At 44.4% G+C, this 23,664-nt stretch overlaps 1 protein-coding gene across 1 annotated transcript in view; it reads right to left on the bottom strand.

The window, feature by feature from the left end:
- LOC115113619 (CUGBP Elav-like family member 3-B) overlaps positions 1-23,664 on the bottom strand; it is a 239,356-nt gene that overhangs the window by 200,230 nt on the left and 15,462 nt on the right. The window contains exon 2 of the mRNA XM_065013070.1: positions 18,346-18,428. Coding sequence (XP_064869142.1) covers positions 18,346-18,428 — 83 coding nt within the window. The remainder of the gene's footprint in view (positions 1-18,345; positions 18,429-23,664) is intronic.

Genomic DNA, 23,664 nt, shown 5'->3' with positions numbered 1-23,664 from the left:
GTGAATTTGAAATAGAGAGATGGAGACAGTAAATCAGTAAGACCAAAATATTGGTGTTCCAAAAAAGGTCCAGTCACCAGGACCACAAATACAAATTCCATCTAGACACTGTTGCCCTAGAGCACACAAAAAAACTATACATACCTTGGCCTAAACATCAGCGCCACAGGTAACTTCCACAAAGCTGTGAACGATCTGAGAGACAAGGCAAGAAGGGCATTCTATGCCATCAAAAGGAACATAAATTTCAACATACCAATTAGGATTTGGCTAAAAATACTTGAATCAGTCATAGAGCCCATCGCCCTTTATGGTTGTGAGGTCTGGGGTCCGCTCACTAACCAAGACTTCACAAAATGGGACAAACAACAAATTGAGACTCTGCACGCAGAATTCTGCAAAAATATCCTCCGTGTACAACGTAGAACACCAAATAATGCATGCAGAGCAGAATTAGGCCGATACCCACTAATTATCAAAATCCAGAAAAGAGCCGTTAAATTCTATAACCACCTAAAAGGAAGCGATTCCCAAACCTTCCACAACAAAGCCATCACCTACAGAAAGATGAACCTGGAGAAGAGTCCCCAAAGCAAGCTGGTCCTGGGGCTCTGTTCACAAACACAAACACACCCTACAGAGCCCCAGGACAGCAGCACAATTAGACCCAACCAAATCATGAGAAAACTAAAAGATAATTACTTGACACATTGGAAAGAATTAACAAAAAAACAGAGCAAACTAGAATGCTATTTGGCCCTACACAGAGAGTACACAGCGGCAGAATGCCTGACCACTGTGACTGACCCAAAATTAAGGAAAGCTTTGACTATGTACAGACTCAGTGAGCATAGCCTTGCTATTGAGAAAGGCCACCGTAGGCAGACATGGCTCTCAAGAGAAGACAGGCTATGTGCTCACTGCCCACAAAATGAGGTGGAAACTGAGCTGCACTTCCTAACCTCCTGCCCAATGTATGACCATATTAGAGAGACATATTTCCCTTAGATTACACAGATCCACAAAGAATTCGAAAACAAATCCAATTTTGATAAACTCCCATATCTACTGGGTGAAATTCCACAGTGTGCCATCACAGCAGCAAGATTTGTGACCTGTTGCCACGAGAAAAGGGCAACCAGTGAAGAACACACACCATTGTAAATACAACCCATATTTATGCTTATTTATTTTATCTTGTGTCCTTTACCATTTGTACATTGTTAAAACACTGTATATATACATAATATGACATTTGAAATGTCTTTATTGTTTTGAAACTTCTGTATGTGTAATATTTACTGTTAATTTTTATTGTTTATTTCACTTTATATATTCACTTTATATATTATCTACCTCACTTGCTTTGGCAATGTTTCCCATGCCAATAAAGCCCTTGAATTTAATTGAAATTGAGAGAGAGAGAACAAGAGAAGGGGATAGAGAGAGAGAGAGAGAGAGAGAGAGAGAGAGAGAGAGAGAGAGAGAGAGAGAGTGTGTGTGTGTGTGTGTGTGTGGTGCTATCCCAGTGCAGAAAGCTGAGTTCAATGTGTGCAGACAGCAGTGTGGTCCAAAGTTCCAGGAGAGATGACAGGTAAATACAGCTGTATCCTGGGCCCCCAGCCCTCAGCAGCACCTACATAGCTAATTTTTAAATTACAGCAGCAACAGTCTGACTCCCCGTTCAATCACACACACACACACACACACACACACACACACACACACACACACACACACACACACACACACACACACACACACACACACACACACACACACACACACACACACACACACACACACACACACAGGCAGGCAAACTCACTATTCTAATACCATAGTCTACCCCATAAACTATTAATACCATATTCTACCCTGTAAACTACTGATACCATTACTACCCTGTAAACTACTGATACCATATTCTACCCTGTAAACTACTAATGCCATACTCTACCCTATAAACTACTCATGCCATAAATCTACCCTATACACTACTAATACCATAATCTACCCTATACTCTCCTAATACCACAATCTACCCTATAAACTACTAATAACATATTCTACCCTATAAACTACTAATACCATATGATACCCTATAAACTACTAATACCATATTCTACCCTGTAAAATACTAATACCAAATCCTACCCTACAAACGACTAATACCATATCCTACCCTATAAACTACTAATACCATAACCTACCCTATAAACTACTAATACCATGTTCTACCCTATAAACTACTAATACAATATTCTACACTATAAACTATCAATACCATATTCTACCCTAACCACTACTGATACCATAATCTACCCTATAAACTACTAACACCATAATCTACCCTATAAACTACTAATACCATATTCTACCCTATAAACTACTAATACCATAATCTAACCTATGCACTACTAATACCATATTCTAACCTATAAACTACTAGTACCAAATCCTACCCTATAAACTATTAATACCATATTCTACCCTATACACTACTAATACCATAATATACCCTATGCACTACTAATACCATATCCTACCCTATAAACTACTAATACCATATTCTACCCTATAAACTACTAATACCATATTCTACCCTATACACTACTAATACCATATTCTACCCTATAAACTACCCTTTACAATATTCTACCCTATAAACTACTAGTACCATATCCTACCCTATAAACTACTAATGCCATATCATACCCTATAAACTACTGATACCATATCCTACCTTATAAACTAATAATAATATATCCTACCCTATAAACTACTAATACCACACTCTACTCTATAAACTACCAATCTTATAATCTACCCTGTACACTACTAACACCATATTCTACCCTATAAACTACCCTTTACAATATTCTACCCTATAAACTACTAATAACATATACTACCCTATAAACTACCCTTTACAATATTCTACCCTATAAACTACTAATAACATATACTACCCTATAAACTACCCTTTACAATAATCTACCCTATAAACTACTAATACCATATCCTACCCTATAAACTACTAATACCATATTCTACCCTATACACTACTAATACCATATTCTACCCTATAAACTACTAATAACATATTCTACCCTATAAACTAATAATACCATAATCTACCCTATAAACTACTAATACCATATCCTACCCTATAAACTACTAATACCACATCCTACCCTATAAATTACTAATACCACAACCTACCCTATAAACTACCCTTTACAATATTCTACCCTATAAACTACTAATACCATATTCTACCCTTTAAACTGCCCTTTACAAAATTCTACCCTATAAACTACTAATACCATATCCTACCCTATAAACTACTAACACCATATTCTACCCTATAAACCACTAATACCATAATCTACCCTATACACTACTAATACCATATTCTACCATATAAACTACTAATACCAAATCCTACCCTATACACTACTAATACCATATTCTACCCTATGTAAGATTGCGCCCGGAGAGGAAGGCAGACGTTTTACGCATCCCCAACCTAATGTGTTTTTTTGTTAGTTTATTTGCATTGTTTGTAAGATATTTAACTTATTTTGTACATAATGTTGCCGCTACCATCTCTTATGACTGGAAATAACTTCTAGACATCAGGACTGCGATTACTCACCACGGACTGGCAGAATCCTTTTTTTCCTTTCACGACTGACAAGCCCGACATGAAGGATGTACTGCTTTCTCGGGAACAGGCGCAGATCCCTGCGATTTGCGTGTAGAGGATGCTGAGAAAAAGGGGCCAAAGGGCGAGCTGCCTTCTGAAAATTCATAGGTGATCGAATAAACCCCACTTCCCTCCATTCTGCTAGCAAACGTGCAATCTTTGAAGAATAAAATCGACGAGCTACGTGGAAGATTATACTACCAACGGGACATTAAAAACTGTAACATCTTATGCTTCACGGAGTCGTGGCTGAACGACAACACTATCAACATAGCTGGTTACACGCTATACCGGAAGGATAGAACAGCTGCATTTGGTGAAATAAGGGGCGGCGGACTATGCATTTTTGTAAATAACAGCTGGTGCACGATATCTAAGGAAGTCTCGAGCTATTGCACGCCTGATGTAGAGTATCACATGATAAGCTGTAGACCACATTACCTACCTAGAGAGTTTTCATCTGTATTTTTCATAGCTATTTAAATACCACCACAGTCAGAGGCTGGCAATAAGACAGCATTGAATAAGCTGTATTCTGCCATAACAAACAAGAAAACGCTCACCCAGAGGAGACGCTCCTAGTAGCCGGGGACTTTAATGCAGGGAAACTTAAATCCGTTATACCAAATTTCTATCAGCATGTTAAATGTGTAACCAGAGAAAAAATACTCTGGACCACCCTTGCCCTCCACGCTCTCCATAGCCCTCCACTTGGCAAATCTGACCATAATTCTATCCTCCTGATTCCTGCTTACAATAAAAAAAAATTAAAGCAGGAAGCACCAGTGACTAGATGGTCAGATGAAGCAGATGCTAAGCTATAGGACTGTTTTGCTAGCACAGACTGGAATATGTTCTGGGATTCCTCCGATGGCATTGAGGAGTACACCACATCAGTCATTGGCTTCATTAATAAGTGCATCGGTGATGTCGTCCCCAAAGTGACCGCACGTACATACCCCAACCAGAAGCCATGGATTACAGGCAGCATCCGCACTAAGCTAAAGGCTAGAGCTGCCGCTTTCAAGGAACAGGAAGCTTATAATAAATCCCGCTATGCCCTCCAACAAACCATCAAACAGGAAAAACATCAATACAGGATCAAATCGTACTACACCGGCTCTCTAGCTCGTCGGATGTGGCAGGGCTTGCAAACCATTACAGACTGCAAAGGGAAGCACAGCCGAGAGCTGCCCAGTGACACGAGCCTACCCGATGAGCTAAACTACTTCTGCTCGCTTCGAGGCAAATAACACTGAAACATGCATGAGAGCACCAGTTGTTCCGGAAGACTGTGTTATTACGCTCTCAGCAGCCGATGTGAGTAAGACCTTTAAACAGGTTAACGTTCACAAGGCCGCAGGGCCAGACGGATTACTTGGAGCATGCGCTGACCAACTGGAATGTGTCTTCACTGACATTTTCCACCTCTCCCTGTCCGAGTCTGTTATACCAACATGCACACCATTATCCCAGAAACCCTAGACCCACTCCAATTTGCATACCGCCCCAACAGATCCACAGATGATGGAGTCTCTATTGCACTCCACACTGCACTTTCCCACCTGGACAAAATGAACCCCTATGTGAGAATGCTATTCATTGACTACAGCTCAGTGTTCAACACCATAGTACCCTCAAAGCTCATCAATAAGCTAAGGTCCCTGGGACTAAACACCTCCCTCTGCAACTGGATCCTGGACTTCCTGACGGACCGCCCCCAGGTGGTAAGGGTAGGTAACAACATATCCGCCACGCTGATCCTCAACACAGGGGCCCCTCAGGGGTGCATGCTCAGTCCCCTCTTGTACTCTCCCTGTTCACTCATGACTGCATGGCCTGGCATGACTCCGACACCATCATTAAATTTGCAGATGACACAGTGGTAGGCCTTATCACCGACAACGACGAGACAGCCTATAGGGAGGAGGTCAGAGACCTGGCCGTGTGGTGCCAGGACAACAACAACTCCCTCAACGTGACCAAGACAAAGGAGATGATTGTGGACAATAGGAAAAGGAGGACCAAGCACGCCCCCATTCTCATCGACAGGGCTGCAGTGGAGCAGGTTGAGAGCTTCAAGTTCCTTGGTGTCCACATCACCAACAAACTAACATGGTCCAAGCACACCAAGACAGTCATGAAGAGGGCACGACAAAACCTATTCCCCCTTAGGAGACTGAAAAGATTTGGCATGGGTCCTCAGATCCTCAAAAGGTTCTACAGCTGCACCATCGAGAGCATCCTGACTGGTTGCATCACTGCCTGGTACGGCATTGCTCGGCCTCCGACATCAAGGCACTCCAGAGAGTAGTGTGAATGGCCCAGTACATCACTGGGGCCAAGCTTCTTGCCATCCACTAATACTAATACTAATACTAATACTACTAATACTACAAATACCATATTCTATCATATACACTACTAATACCAAATGCTACCCTATACACTACTAATACCATATTCAACCATATAAACTACTAATACCATATTCTACCCTATACACTACTAATACCATATGCTACCCTATACACTACTAATACCATATTCTACCCTATAAACTACTAAAACCATATTCTACCCTATACACTACTAATACCATATTCTACCCTATACACTACTAATACCATATTCTACCCTATAAACTACTAAAACCATATTCTACCCTATACACTACTAATACCATATTCTACCCTATAAACTACTAATACCATATTCTACCCTATACACTACTAATACCATATTCTACCCTATACACTACTAATACCATATTCTACCCTATAAACTACTAAAACCATATTCTACCCTATAAACTACTAAAACCATATTCTACCCTATACACTACTAATACCATATTCTACCCTATACACTACTAATACCATATTCTATCCTATAAACTACTAATACCATATTCTACCCTATAAACTACTGATACCATATTCTACCCTATACACTACTAATACCATATTCTACCCTATAAACTACTAAAACCATATTCTACCCTATAAACTACTAATACCATATTCTACCCTATACACTACTAATACCATATTCTACCCTATAAACTACTAATACCATATTCTACCCTATACACTACTAATACCATATTCTACCCTATAAACTACTAAAACCATATTCTACCCTATAAACTACTAAAACCATATTCTACCCTATACACTACTAATACCATATTCTACCCTATACACTACTAATACCATATTCTACCCTATAAACTACTAATACCATATTCTACCCTATACACTACTAATACCATATTCTACCCTATAAACTACTAAAACCATATTCTACCCTATAAACTACTAATACCATATTCTACCCTAACCACTACTGATACCATATTCTACCCTATAAACTACTAAAACCATATTCTACCCTATAAACTACTAATACCATATTCTACCCTATAAACTACTAATACCATATTCTACCCTATACACTACTAATACCATATTCTACCCTATAAACTACTAATACCATATTCTACCCTATAAACTACTAATACCATATTCTACCCTATACACTACTAATACCATATTCTACCCTATAAACTACTAATACCATATTCTACCCTATAAACTACTAATACCATATTCTACCCTATAAACTACTAATACCATATTCTACCCTATACACTACTAATACCATATTCTACCCTATACACTACTAATACCATAATCTACCCTATAAACTACTAATACCATATTCTACCCTATACACTACTAATGTCATATTCTACCCTATAAACTACTAAAACCATATTCTACCCTATAAACTACTAATACCATATTCTACCCTATACACTACTAATACCATATTCTACCCTATAAACTACTAATACCATATTCTACCCTATAAACTACACCTAAGACAGAGCAAACATCAACAACAGCATAGGCTTATCTTCCATTAACACGTATCTTCCATTATCTAAAACAACACACCAGTTTAGATTGGAAATCAAAGTCATGCTAACACACAGTCTACACACGCAGTGGGAGGGGCCTTTGATTACACTTTAACTTTCAGCACTCTTCAAGTCTTTAATGAATCGGCATGTAAACAGCTGCAAGGTCACTTTCTTAAATGGAGGGGGAGATAAGAGGAGAGGAGGGGAGAGGAGCATGGCGCTGGGTGGAGTAGTTAATCCTTTAGACACGACGATGGAGGAGTTTGTCCTGGTGATGCTCCATGTTAATTATGCAAGCCCACTCCACTCCAGTGTGTCTCCACGCTAGCTCCCTGATGACTCATCACTTTAGCACCTCACACTAACTTTAAAGCCACGCTGACACCCTCCCTGTACAACGTCTGTACACAGGACAACACACAGCACATTTACTGTCCTGGCACAAATAAAAGCCTTATATCTCTTCTGCTTTCTGGGAGTTTGTGTGTGTTTGTCTGTGTGTGTTTGTCTGTGTGTGTGACCGTGTGTGTGTGTGTGTGTGTGTGTGTGTGTGTGTGTGTGTGTGTGTGTGTGTGTGTGTGTGTGTGTGTGTGTGTGTGTGTGTTTTGTCTGTGTGTGTTTGTCTGTGTGTGTTTGTCTGTGTGTGTGACCGTGTGTGTGTGAATCAGCAGAGAGTTTGCACCCGTCTGTGTGTGATTAACTGCACTGTTTGATGAGTCTGTCTGCTCTGTTCTGCTCTGTTCTGCTCGGTTCCTGCTTCTGCTGAACTCAGCAACACCATGTTTTTTTTAACAAACAGGCGCAGATTGCCTTGATGTCTTTGGTGATTGCTAAAGTGTGCTGGGAATTCAAATGGGTTGGGCACTGGCCTGGCCTGGCCTGGCCTGCCGGCACAGCATACCACAGGGCCACATAGCACAGTACAGCACAGTACAGTACAGTACAGCACAGCACAGCACAGCACACACAACACAGCACAGGGAGGCTCAGTAAAGAGTCACAGAAGAGGAAGAGCATGGGGAATAAGAGGAGTGGGTGACTAGGTCTATCTGTCTTGGACACGACACCACAGCATCCAGGCCCTTCCCATTACTATCCATCCCAGTGAAGCAGCAATGTTAACAATACTGTCCTCACATTTACCAGTTCTGCCTCATTAGAGCCTTGGAAGCAGATACATTAGAGCAGGCTGCCATGCACCGGTAGAGTTGGGTTCCGGCTCCACCTGTCAGCTACAAAGAATGTGGGGGTGGGTGGTGGATGGGTGCATAAGGGGAGAGGAGCTGGGAGGGGTGTGTTTAGGAGAGAGGAGAGAGGAGCTGGGAGGGGTGTGTGAGGAGAGAGGAGCTGGGAGGGGTGTGAGGAGAAAGGAGCTGGGAGGGGGTGTGAGGAGAAAGGAGCTGGGAGGGGGTGTGAGGAGAAAGGAGCTGGGAGGGGTGTGAGGAGAAAGGAGCTGGGAGGGGTGTGAGGAGAAAGGAGCTGGGAGGGTGAGGAGAAAGGAGCTGGGAGGGGTGTGAGGAGAAAGGAGCTGGGAGGGTGAGGAGAAAGGAGCTGGGAGGGGTGTGAGGAGAAAGGAGCTGGGAGGGGTGTGAGGAGAAAGGAGCTGGGAGGGGTGTGTTTAGGAGAGAGGAGAGGAGCTGGGAGGGGTGTGTGAGGAGAGAGGAGCTGGGAGGGGTGTGTGAGGAGAAAGGAGCTGGGAGGGGGTGTGAGGAGAAAGGAGCTGGGAGGGGTGTGAGGAGAAAGAAGCTGGGAGGGGGTGTGAGGAGAAAGGAGCTGGGAGGGGTGTGAGGAGAAAGGAGCTGGGAGGGGTGTGAGGAGAAAGGAGCTGGGAGGGGTGTGAGGAGAAAGGAGCTGGGAGGGTGAGGAGAAAGGAGCTGGGAGGGGTGTGAGGAGAAAGGAGCTGGGAGGGGTGTGAGGAGAAAGGAGCTGGGAGGGTGTGTTTAGGAGAGAGGAGAGAGGAGCTGGGAGGGGTGTGTGAGGAGAGAGGAGCTGGGAGGGGTGTGTGAGGAGAGAGGAGCTGGGAGGGGTGTGTGAGGAGAGAGGAGAAAGGAGGTGTGTGTGAGGAGAGAGGAGGTGGGAGGGTTGTGTGAGGAGAGAGGAGAAAGGAGCTGGGAGGGGTGTGTGAGAACTATGGTACTGCACATTCCTGAAAGGTAATTATGGCTTAGGTCACCTTCATTGTACCTGATACAGTCATTGATCATACACTATATGCTTCCATACTAACAACCTGGCTTTGAAGTCTTTGGAGATTTGTAAAGTACTGAGAGGACAAATGGTTGCAGTTCTCGGTTCTGTTCTCTTTCCACTAAAGCTCTGCAGCCCTGCGGCCTTTAAAAAAACACTATTTCTGCCTTTCATCTGTCCAGCGCCCATGGCCTGCCATCTTTACGCTCTGGTTAAGGGCAACTTCACTGTGACTGATGTTGCCCTCCTTCCAGTTGATTGTAAAAGGAGGCTCCCCATGCAGGCTGGTAGGAAGAACATTTGCACTCAGGAAGGTTGAAAATCCCATCAGATGGAACCAAATTAATTTGTAAGGCATAGTGTTCAGGACAGGGTTGCAAAATTCTGTGAACTTTAGATCAATTTTAGATCAATTCCCGGTTTACCAGAAAATCCTAGTTGGAGGATTATGGATATTCTGCTTATTCCCTCTTGATTTAGAAAATACCCAAACTAGGATTTCAGGAAAAACCAGAGAATGTATTGAAAGTTACCAGAACAACCCTATTTCAGGAGCACTGGCATCATAATGGAAGACGATATGGAGTTCCATCCCTTCATTGCGATTCTATTCACTGTTTAAATCGGGAGGACGGCCGTAGTCAGGGCAGCAGTGTAGAAAATGGTTTCATCCCAGGGGGCTAAGAAAAAACACATTTTTAATTTCTCCTCTAAAGCGGCCGGGGAAAAGAGAGAAACCGATATAGATGTAAGTGATGGTGTGGAGCCAGGCGGGCGGCTAGCCGGGGCAGCCATAGAAGACTTCCCTCAGTTCTCTCATATCTGGATCCAGGCCTTTTTTACTTTCTCATAACAGGAAAGGCTCGTGGGCACTGGAGGGTGACAAATCTTGCACAGAGGGCAAATTGACCAGCAACAGAACACAATTTGTCCTTTAAAAGAATGGCGGGCCGGGCCCTGTATGGCTTCAGTAATTATTTTAAGCTGCCTTGAGGCTGTGGTGTGGCGGTCCAGGGGTGGACCCTGTCGAAGGAAGCTTAGTGTGTCCTCTGATAAGATACGGTGATGCTGCGACACAGACAGACAGCCTTACCCTGAATCCTGATGAGGCTCCGCCACTAAATATATCAATTAACACATCTTTACATAGAGATAAAGAGGAATGCGAGCAGGGATTATAGTTGAGGGGTGTCAATGATGTGTGTGTGTGTGTGTGTGTGTGTGTGTGTGTGTGTGTGTGTGTGTGTGTGTGTGTGTGTGTGTGTGTGTGTGTGTGTGTGTGTGTGTGTGTGTGTGTGTGTGTGTGTGTGTGTGTGTGTGTGTGTGTGTGTGTGTGTGTGAAGGGGAAGCTTAAACAAAGATGATGGGAAATGAGAGTGATGGAGTCTCCTACTGGCATGTTCTTACTGATACGTACAAAGACAAAGACAAAAATGTACACAGAGCTGTTCGGACAGCATCTGTATCGTAAAGCTGGGAGTGTCACAAACATGTATGAACTGGTCTGTGGAGCGTGTTTAGTGACATCCTACATCTCCCCCTGACTCATTTCTATGTATGCGACACAGTAAAGACAATTTTCTCTGCCTTTCCCAGCCCCAAAAATATAGAATAAATAAGAAGGGAAGAAACTACAGGGAAAACATGATATTCTGTTACTCAATTTAGTGGAAGCAGAACCTTCAGGCCCTTCGAAGTTTGAGGATAAACAGTTCTGAACTCCTGGGTGGGGAACTTTTCCTCCTTTCTACTTACCTCCCTGGCTAAAGTCAGACAGCGGTTGCGCTTGGCTGCCTGGTTATTAATAAAGGGGTCAGGTGCTTGTGGAGCTCTCAGTCAGAAAGCAAGAAATGTGGATCTCTCCACAGACACCGCCACGCATGATGAAATGACAAGCATGAGGCTGGGGCAGCACCTCAACACACACATCAGCCAGACAAAAAGACAGGAGGAAGGTGGAGTGAGAGCTGTAGAGACAGAGAGAGAAAGAGGAAGGGGGAGTGAGAGCTGTAGAGACAGAGAGAGAAAGAGGAAGGAGGAGTGAGAGCTGTAGAGACAGAGAGAGAAAGAGGAAGGAGGAGTGAGAGCTGTAGAGACGGAGAGAGAAAGAGGAAGGAGGAGTGAGAGCTGTAGAGACAGAGAGAGAAAGAGGAAGGAGGAGTGAGAGCTGTAGAGACAGAGAGAGAAAGAGGAAGGAGGAGTGAGAGCTGTAGAGACGGAGAGAGAAAGAGGAAGGAGGAGTGAGAGCTGTAGAGACAGAGAGAGGAAGGAGGAGTGAGAGCTGTAGAGACAGAGAGAGAAAGAGGAAGGAGGAGTGAGAGCTGTAGAGACAGAGAGAGAAAGACGAAGGAGGAGTGAGAGCTGTAGAGACAGATAGAGAAAGAGGAAGGAGGAGTGAGAGCTGTAGAGACAGAGAGAGAAAGAGGAACGAGGAGTGAGCGCTGTAGAGACAGAGAGAGAAAGAGGAAGGAGGAGTGAGTGCTGTAGAGACAGAGAGAGAAAGAGGAAGGAGGAGTGAGAGCTGTAGAGACAGAGAGAGAAAGAGGAAGGAGGAGTGAGAGCTGTAGAGACAGAGAGAGAAAGAGGAAGGAGGAGTGAGAGCTGTAGAGACAGAGAGAGAAAGAGGAAGGAGGAGTGAGAGCTGTAGAGACAGAGAGAGAAAGAGGAAGGAGGAGTGAGTGCTGTAGAGACAGAGAGAGAAAGAGGAAGGAGGAGTGAGAGCTGTAGAGACAGAGAGAGAAAGAGGAAGGAGGAGTGAGAGCTGTAGAGACAGAGAGAGAAAGGGTGGGAGAAAGAGGAAGGAGGGAGGGGGATACGAGTCAAAGAGAAACGGAAGGTATAGAAAGGAGGAGGATGAGAGTAAAATAGAAAGAGATGCTGGGTCCTTTTCCGCAGCAGACTTTATAATTGGCTTTTGGGCCAATTAACAGGCCTGTTTCATCCTCCACCAGCAGCTAATTGGAGTAGAGGATGCATCCGCCACACGGCCTGGAAGGGAAAGAAGAAGAAGTGGCTTCTTTTCAAGATTCTACCGGCTCCAAAACAAGCGTGATGGGAGGCCATTTGGCAAACAGCGGAGAGATGTTCTGGAGCGTGTTTATAGGGAAAGGGGTAAATTAATCAGATCCGTGGAGAAATCATTCACAGAGATGACCTAACCTGTCCAAAGACCACGCTGCATGTCCTACATTGGGGAACATGCTGAATGGGCATGTAAGCGTAATGCCCTATAAGCATTCCAGAGGAGGCTGTTTAGCCTCTGATGACATTACTGTAGTGTACACACTGACTCCTGCCTGGCAGATCACATCGACGGGACATAAAGACACCATGATGACACTTACATGTAGGTAATCACTAGATACAGTTGAAGTCGGAAGTTTACATACAACTTAACCAAATACATTGAAACTCAGTTTCACAATTCCTGACATTTAATCCTCGTTAAAATTCCCTGTCTTAAGTCAGTTAGGATCACCACTTTATTTTAAGAATGTGAAATGTCAGAATAATAGTAGAGAGACTGATTTCTTTCAGATTTGATTTCTTTCATCACATTCCCAGTGGGTCAGAAGTTGACATAGACGCAAGTAGTATTGGTAGCGTTGCCTTTAAATTGTTTAACTTGGGTCAAACGTTTTGGGTAGCCTTCCACAAGCTTCCCACAATAAGTTGGGTGAATTTTGGCCCATTCCTCCTGACAGAGCTGGTGTAACAGAGTCAGGTTTGTAGGCCTCCTTGCTAGCACACACTTTTTCAGTTCTGGCCACAAATGTTCTATAGGATTGAGGTCAGGGCTTTGCGATGGCCACTCCAATACCTTGACTTTGTTGTCCTTAAGCCATTCTGCCACAACATGATAGTGCCACCCCTGTGCTTCATGGTTGGGATGTTGTTCTTCGGCTTGCAAGCCGCCCCCCTTTTCCTCCAAACATAACAATGGTCATTATGGCCAAACAGTTCTATTTTTGTTTCATCAGACCAGAGGACATTTCTCCAAAAAGTACGATCTTTGTCCCCGTGTTTAGTTGCAAACCGTGGTCTGGCTTTTTTATGGAGGTTTAATAGCAGTGGCTTCTCCCTTGCTAAGCGGCCTTTCAGATTATGTCGATATAGGAATCGTTTTACTGTGGATATAGATACTTTTGTACCTGTTTCCTCCACAAGGTCCTTTGCTGTTTCTCTGGGATTGATTTGCACTTTTTGCACCAAAGTACATTCATCCCTAGGAGACAGAATATGTCTCCTTCCTGAGAGGTATGCCGGCTGCGTGGTCCCATGGTGTTTATACTTGCGTACAATTGTTTGTACAGATGAACACGGTACCTTCAGGCATTTGGAAATTGCTCCCAAGGATGAGCCAGACTTGTGGAGGTCTACAATTTTTTTGATGAGTTCTTGGTTGATTTCTTTAGATTTTCCCATGATGTCAAACAAAGAGGCCCTGAGTTTGAAGGTAGGCTTTGAAATACATCCACATGTACACCTCCAATTGACTCAAATTACATCAATCAGCCTATCAGAAGCTTCTAAAACAATGACATAATTTTCTGGAATTTTCCAAGCTGTTTCCAGTTAACTTAGTGTATGTAAACTTCTGACCCACTGGAATTCTGATACAGTGAATTATAAGTGAAATAATCTTTATCTAAATAATTGTTGGAAAAATGACTTATGTCATGGGCAAAGTAGCTGTCCTAACCGACTTGCCAAAACTATAGTTTGTTAACAAGAAATTTGTGGAGTGGTTGAAAAACGAGTTTTAATGACTCCAACTTAAGTGTATGTAAACTTCCGACTTCAACTGTATGTAAACAAAAACACAAATACGGCCCAACAAAGCAGAATGTCCTCTTGGACGGCAGCATGGGTAAGAGACATTGGCTAAGACTGGGAATTTGAGATTCCCCAGAATTTGAGATTCTCAGTCAATCTGCACGACACCTCTGGTGACTCTTTGCAGATCACACACATACCATCCAGTCCTCCTCCCCGTCTCCCCGTCTCCCCGTCTCCCCGTCTCCCCTCTCACTCTCCCAGCTCCAGAGAGTCCACTTCTCAAACAGACTGACAATAACGATGGAAACATGGCACTTTGAACATCTACAGAGGAATTTGGAAAGCTCTTATCGTCCCTCACCTTCTGCCCTCAAAAGGCAATTCTCTTCAAGACAAGCCAGGAGGCGATCAAAGTGAGCCATATTGCTCTGGCCCTGCCTGTTTTGGTCCCTGGCAGACCGCAGACAAGGACTGGCCGGCATGATAGCCTTCATTCATCGAGTTCATGTGCAATTCAAGTCCTGTTTTTGGTTGACTGGTTTTATTTTCCAAAGGGCCTGCAACCTGCCTGATGATCCATTTTAAGGCCTGCACATTTAGGTTTCCTGACCGTTTGAGGCGCACGCATCCAGACTGCAGAGTCAGGCCCGGAACAGCCAGCCCAGTCTGGACAGTCTGGAAGAGCAGCAGCATCATAGGGCTGCCATTAAGGACCTCAGAGCATGATGGCCTGATGAAAACAACCGTATGACGGTTGGCCTGCCACCTCACAGAGCCTCTTTATTAAGGAGGGCAAGGGAAGGAAGGGAGGATGGATCTCTATGTGGTTCTGCTGCAGATTGAAGGACTGACCTCTTGCTGGGAGCTATTCACTATAGTACAACTCACGTTTACCCAAATCTCATAGACATAACATTGGCCCTTATCCAGATACGATTACAGCAGGAACCTCTACAGCAGTGGTTCCCAAACTTTTTATAGCCCCATACCCCTTCAAACATTCAACCTCCAGCTGTGTTCCCCCTCTAGCACCAGGGTCAGCGCACTCTCAAATGTTGTTTTTTGCCATCACTGTAAGCCTGCCACACACACACTATACGATACATTTATTAAACATAAGAATGAGTGTGAGTTTTTGTCACAACCCGGCTCATGGAAAGTGACAAAGAGCTCTTATAGGACCAGGGCACAAATAATAATATAATAATAATCAATAATTTTGCTCTTTATTCAGCCATCTTACATATAAAACCTTGTTTGTTCATCAAAAATTGTAAATAACTCACCACAGGTTAATGAGAAGAGTGTGCTTGAAATGATGCACATAACTCTGCAATGTTGGGTTGTATTGGAAAGTCTGAGTCTGAAATCATTTTCCACACACAGTCTGTGCCTGTATTTAGTTTTCATGCCAGGGAGGGCTGAGAATCCACTCTCACATAGGTACGTCTTTGCAAAGGGCATCAGTGTCTTAACAGCGTGATTTGCCAAGGCAGGATACTCTGACCGCAGCCCTATCCAGAAATCTGGCAGTGGCTTCTGATTAAATAACATTTTCACAGAACCTCTTGTTGCAATTACAATGAGGCTCTCTTGTTCAGATATCAGGACTGGAGGCAGGGCATGAAAAGGATAACGAATCCAGTTGTTTGTGTCATCCGTTTCGGGAAAATACCTGCATAATTGTGCACCCAACTCCAGTGCTTCCCTATATCACATTTGACATTGTCCGTAAGCTTGAGTTAATTTGCAATGATACATACAATGATGGAAAGACCTGTGTGTTGTCCTTGTTAATGCAGACAGAGATGAGCTCCAACTTCTTAATTATAGCCTCAATTTTGTCCCGCACATTGAATATACTGTAGTTGCGGAGAGTCCCTGTAATCCTAGATTCAGATCAGAAAAAACAGCACCCAGATAGGCCAGTCGTATGAGAAACTCGTCATCATACAAGCAGTCAGACAAGTGAAAATTATGGTCAGTAAAGAAAACTTTATGCTCATCTCTCAATTTAAAAAAACGCGTCAATATTTTGCCCCTTGATAACCAGCGCACTTCTGTATGTTGTAAAAGCGTCGCTGGTCGCTGCCCATATCAGCGACCAGCAATATGGTCGCTGCCCATATCATTGTATATTGCAGAAAATACACAAGAGTTCATGGGCCTTGCTTCAACAAAGTGAACCATTTTCACTGTAGTGTCCAAAACGTCTTTCAAGCTGTCAGTCATTCCCTTGGTAGCAAGAGCCTCTCGGTGGATGCTGCAGTGTACCCAAGTGGTGTCGGGAGCAACTGCTTGCACGCGCGTTATCACTCCACTATGTCTCCCTATCATAGCTTTTGCGCCATCAGTACAGATACCAACATGAGCAGCAGCTACGTTTGGCTACGTACGGACCATTAGTGGAATTCCCAGAAGAGAGTAACAGTTAAGGTGATTGGATGTTAACTATTTGACTAGCCTACATGTATTTGACATTGTGTTGTTATTTCGCTGAACACTAGATTGTTGAATTTTATTTTTGGCAGTTAAACGAGGCTACTCAGGTGAGAAAAAAATCTCACCCAAATGCATAGCCCCGTTGGAAAAGATCAATGTTTGACAATGTGAAGGGAAAACAAAGTTACAAAGAAAATGTGTATTTTCTTTTTTTTAAAGTGAATAAAAAATGTATTTGGCGTACCCCCGACGGCATTGCGTGTACCCCTGGGGGAATACCTGCACTACAGTATATAAACCAATCACAACAATCACCTCATTAGAAAGCAGTGAGAATTAAAATACAAGAGGTGGTCTCAGAGGGACTCCATTAGAGCAGTGTTAGTGGTGTGTGGAACGAACGCTCAATGTATTACCCAGGAGATCCAGACAGAGCACTGCAAACAGCTGACTAATCTACCACAGAGAAGCCCCCAGCCCCATCCACCTCTCCCCTGCCCCCCTCCCTGGGGACCAGGATGGATGCCCAGAGACTCTAACCAGGCTCTAACCAGGGAGAAGAGGGAGGGGATCTGGAGACATAGCAGGGGGCCCTCTCCTCTGCAGGGGGCACAGGCTGGATTCAATCAGACCTCTGATTCCCAGGATGTTATGTCTAGAACGATACATCCCCATGTACATACTGTACTGTATATAGACATAGGATCAGGAACATATCCAGCATACTGTAGGTCCTGGATGGGCTTATGGTATAACACTGTGGGTTTGTCATGGTACAGTAGGAGGACTTTTCAATCAAAACTTATCAACTAAAATTAAAACTCCAGATGGCCATATTTGTGGTAAAAATTATTGTGGGTATTTATTGTTTGATTATATGTGATAATGAGAGTTGATTTCATGAGGCAATTAGGAATGTGTGTGTGTGTGTGTGTGTGTGTGTGTGTGTGTGTGTGTGTGTGTGTGTGTGTGTGTGTGTGTGTGTGTGTGTGTGTGTGTGTGTGCGTGCGTGTGTGTGTGTGTGTGTTTGTGTTTTTGAGAGAGGACGAGAGGACAGAAAAAGGACAGGATGGACCATCAAGCCTGTCTTGTAAAAATATATATATAAATATTGTGAGCATAACACGTTGTGCAAGGCGTCAGTGTGGCTGACTTCAGTTCAGTTCAGTATGTGTGAGTGAGTGTCTATGTGATGTGGTTGTGTTAAGAGTAGTAACATTAATGCAGACATGTCCCATGCCAGGCCCTGGACCCGGGGGCCCTAGCCTCTGACAGAGGGCAGATCAGGGGCACTTACCCCTGGCAGAGTCTTCTGTTCATGGAGGGCGCTCTGGGCCTTCAGTGCTGACTCTCTGGCGCAGTACGTTAGAAAGGCACATCCTGCAGAGAGGACAACACAGATGAGAAAGGAGAGATACACATCCTGCAGAGAGGGCAACACAGATGAGAAAGGAGAAACACATCCTGCAGAGAGGGCAACACAGATGAGAAAGGAGAGATACACATCCTGCAGAGAGGACAACACAGATGAGAAAGGAGAGATACACATCCTGCAGAGAGGACAACACAGATGAGAAAGGAGAGATACACATCCTGCAGAGAGGACAACACAGATGAGAAAGGAGAGATACACATCCTGCAGAGAGGGCAACACAGATGAGAAAGGAGAGACACACATGGTTGATTATTACACGACAAATGACTGGATCACTGCACTGTAGGCTGCTACTGGTATACTGCAAATTGCAAATAAAGGATGATGTAAAATACAACCCCATTCTTTGAAGCGCTAAGGGAACATCCATAGCATTGTTCCTAGATCTGCATATTACCACTTGATGAATGATCACGTTCATGATTGTTGAAGAAAGAGCACTAAATGTGCCTGGCATGCATTTCCTAGCGTCGCAATAATTAAAACCCTATGGTGATGAGCCCCAAACACTGACCCTTCACATCTCAGGAGACACCTCTCAAAGATGGAAACCCCAACAACAATATATGAATGTCCATTAATAACTTCTGCACTAACAGAAATGTGACAGCTTTCATTAAAGGCTGAGTGGTTGTTCTGTTACACACTTGGTTGAGTTGACAGTGGGTGACCCCTTTCCGAAGAGTTTTTGCACCGGGCAGCATAATTTCCCATTACGGCATGTCACACCTGCTGCCAAGACTCCCCATGGGAGAAGAGGGGTGCACACACACACATACACACTCACGCACACACGCACGCACGCTCGCACAAACAAACACACACTCAAACACACAGGACACACACACAGGACACAGACACAGCACCCATCACCCCTGAAACAGAGCCCTGCTCTCTGGCTCCTCGCCAAGAGAGCTCCCTTTCGCTACAACCTTCATCCACCTCCACAACCAGAAAGTTACTCAAGAGGAGAAATCAGCTAAACGACACTGATGAAACAGCATGCCACACAGCAAACCCGCAAAAATAACGCTTTGAGAGCCTGGAAGGAATTAATTCCTTGTCCTGTGTGACATTAAAGAACTGAGCTGAGGAGATAGGACTGGACCTCCTAGCAGGCATAACCCACAGCAGGCTAATGAGATAGAACCACTGGGACTGGTCTAGCCTGGCCCTCCAACTAACCCCTTCTTAATATCCACCCGACCATTCAGTCAGGTCATCCTCAGTTTGGGGATGGATGTCATAGTTCATGGTTCCAGGAGATGGTTTTTTATCATCACATGATTTAAGGGTTTGGAAATGTACAACAGATCAATGCACAAACTGGTGAGACTGTGGCATTTTATCAGAGTTTATGTAACACTTTAAATTGATTTGTTTCATCTAGGGAGTGAACCTAGTCATGCAAGACAGGAGCCAAGGCCTAGGTAGGGGGAGACTCAGCCTAACATAGTGTCTCACTGTTAATATTCAGGCCAGGCCGGCTACATGGCTACTTATGGTAGGTCCCAATAAGTCTCTCTTGGCCAAGGGGAATTGGAAGACTTCATGAAAGACTCGATATCCAATATATTGCTGGCTCAAGGAAGAACTTGGACCCGGGGGACTATGATAAAGGAGCGCAATCTGGATCAGACATGTTCAACTTGGTGGTGAACATGAAAAAGGATCACAATTACTGAGTGAGGCTGAGAGTGGGAGACAGCAGATGAGCCAGATGGGGATGCAGGAAGTGGAGGATGTTGCCATGGTTATAGAATGATTCTGAGGCTTGCTTGTTAGCGATGGCTGAAAGCAGTGGTAGGCTGATTCCACTGATGAGAAGGTTAAGTGGAGTGAAAATAATACTTTGGTAATCTTTTCCAAATTTGCTGCTGCACAATCATTTCGGAAAGGAACAAAAGTTCAATGAATTGCATTAAAGCGAAATTAACATTTAAGCCTAGAAAAGTGTATTGGAATAGGAGCTCCTTCCCTTGCATTATCATTTTTGACGTTTTACCCAAGAGCACTTCTGAACCATTTCCATGGATGTAGTAACAGCTAATCTGTTTAACAGTATTTAGTAACTTACTCACTATGGAACACCACGCTTTACGAGCTAAATCAAGGGCTTCATCTCCTGACAACAAAGCGCTAGATTTTATTCAGGATGACGTTTCCAAGCGGGTTACTGATCTTAAAAGATTTCGAGCTGAGTGCACAAAGCTTAAGCTTGGCGATAGAGTTGACAAATGTGAGGAGATGTCAACTCAGGGCCAAATCAGAATGGACCGTTTTGACTCGCTACCAGGACTTGCAACGTAGAGACAACGTGAGAATAGCCAATATAGAGGAAAATACTGAGGCCTAGAATGCTTTCTTTCATCTTTCGTCAATAGATCACTTCCAGAGTGGTTTCCAGATCTAGCTGGAACCGAAATCGAAGTGATGAGAGCTCATCGCATAAACCGGCACATTGACAACTCAGCCAGATCCCAAACCTTGATTCTACAGGTGCTCTGATTCCCTGACCGAGACCGCATTCTGAAGGCGCTAGGAAGAACCCTCTCACTCTGGCAGGGCGGGAAAACCGATTCACAACGGAATAGTCTACAGCAACTACACCAATGCGAAGTGTCGTACCTTTTCACAGAATGTAAACTCAGCAAAAAAATAAACGTCCCTTTTTCAGGACCCTGTCTTTCAAAGATCATTTGTAAAAATCCAAATAACTTCACAGATATTTATTGTAAAGGGTTTAAACACTGTTTCCCATGCTTGTTCAATGAACCATAAACAATTAATGAACATGCACCTGTGGAATGGTCGTTAAGACACTAACAGCTTACAGACGGTAGGCAATTAAGGTCACAATTATGAAAACGTAGGACACTAAAGAGGCCTTTCTACTGACTCTGAAAAACACCAAAAGAAAGATTCTCAGGGTCCCTGCTCATCTGCATGAATGTGCCTTATGCATGCTGCAAGGAGGCATGAAGACTGCAGATGTGGCCAGGGAAATAAATTGCAATGTCGGTACTGTGAGATGCCTAAGACAGCGCTACAGGGAGACAGGACGGATACCTAATCATCCTCAGAGTGGCAGACCACGTGTAACAACACCTGCATAGGATCGGTACATCTGAACTTCACACCTGCGGGACAGGTACAGGATGGCAACAACAATGGCCCGAGTTACACCAGGAACGCACAATCCCTCCATCAGTGCTCAGACTTCCCGCAATAGGCTGGACTGAGGGCTTGAGGCAGGTCCTCACCAGACATCACCGGCAACAATGTCGCCTATGGCCACAATCCCACGCTGGACCAGACAGGACTGGCAAAAAGTGCTCTTCACTGACAAGTCGCAGTTTTGTCTCACCTGGGGTGATGGTCGGATTCACGTTTATTGTCGAAGGAATGAACGTTACACCGAGGCCTGTACTCTGGAGAGGGATCTATTTGGAGGTGGAGCGTCCGTCTTGGTCTGGAGCGGTGTGTCACAGCTTCATCGGACAGAACTTGTTGTCATTGCAGGCAATCTCAACGCTGTGCGTTACAGGGAAGACATCCTCCTCCCTCATGTGGTACCCTTCCTTCAGGCTCATCCTGACATGACCCTCCAACATGACAATGCCACCAGCCATACAGCTTGTTCTGTGTGTGATATCCTGCAAGACAGGAATGTCAGTGTTCTGCCATGTCCAGCGAAGAGCCCGGATCTCAATCCCATTCAGCACGTCTGGGACCTGTTGGATCAGAGGGTGAGGGCTAGGCCCATTCCCTCCAGAAATGTCCGGGACTTGCAGTGCCTTGGTGGAAGAGTGGGGTAAACATCTCACAGCAAGAACTGGCAAATCTGGTGCAGTCCATGAGGAGGAGATGCACTGCAGTACTTAATGCAGCTGGTGACCACACCAGACACTGACTGTTACTTTTGATTTTGACCTCCCCTTTGTTCAGGGACACATTATTCAATTTCTGTTGGTCACATGTCTGTGGAACTTGTTCAGTTTATGTCTCAGTTGTTGAATCTTGTTATGTTCACACCAATATTTACACATGTTAATTAAGTTTGCTGAAAATAAACTCAGTTGACAGTGAGAGGATGTTTCTTTTTTTGATGAGTTTGTCTCAGAAACGCGGATTCCACACATTTCTGCTGTATCCTGCACACTCAAACTCACTCGTGGGGCGGAAAACGTCACGTTCCAGTCCAATTAAGACGCAGGGGATTTTCTCAATTTGCAGCGAGAGGTTGACGAGGATTAGCGGGTATGGATGTGTCGCAGGATAGTTTACATGATTGCCAGCATTCAGACTTGTTCTCCGGCTGGATTACTAACAAACTGACTAGTATGACTGTTCAGATTGATTTAGATTTTTTCACATACTACATCATACATCAGTACTAGCCTGGACTGAGTTGAAAACAGTAATGGAGAGAGCTGGCTAAGAGCAAGAAGATGGACATGAGTGAAGACGGTCTGGACTATATTGTTAATGGCCGATCATTTACAGACTGATTATTCCTTGACTGTCAGAAACACAAAAAAGTTGATTTATTTGTAATGTGACCACGACTGACACGGTATGTTCATTCAATAAAAATCCTCGACAGGGTCTGAGGATGGAACTATTGAAAGAGAATGAGTTATAATGTTGTTCAGGTTAACTCAGATAGGTACTCTATAACCTAATCTTGATACAGTAGGTGTGACGCTCGTCGTTGGAATGAGGTGACCTGCCTCCGTGGCCTCTTTAGGGCGGCGACCTCGGGTCGTTGCCGACCTCGGACTGGGGACCCTAGCCACGGGTCCCGAATGGACGGGAGATTCCGGCAGCACCGGACAGGCGGGAGACTCCGGCAGCTCCGGAGTGAAGGGCGATTCCGGCAGCGCTGGAGTGACGGGCAATTCCGGTAGCGCCGGAATAACGAACGGCTCTGATCGCTCCTGACTTACGGGCGGCTCTGGCAGTTCCTGACTGACGGGCGGCTCTGGCAGCTCCTGACTGACGGGCGGCTCTGGCAGCTCCTGACTGACGGGCGGCTCTGGCAGCTCCTGACTGACGGACGGCTCAGGCAGCTCCTGACAGACGGGCGGCTCTGGCAGCTCAGGACAGACGGGCGGCTCTGGCAGCTCAGGACAGACGGGAGACTCTGGCAGCTCAGGACAGACGGGAGACTCTGGCAGC

Source organism: Oncorhynchus nerka, linkage group LG28 (genome assembly GCF_034236695.1).
Source record: "Oncorhynchus nerka isolate Pitt River linkage group LG28, Oner_Uvic_2.0, whole genome shotgun sequence".
In the NCBI taxonomy this organism is placed as follows: domain Eukaryota; kingdom Metazoa; phylum Chordata; class Actinopteri; order Salmoniformes; family Salmonidae; genus Oncorhynchus; species Oncorhynchus nerka.
The sequence above is the reverse complement of the archived record's forward strand: the minus strand, read 5'-3'. Positions and strand labels throughout refer to the sequence as shown.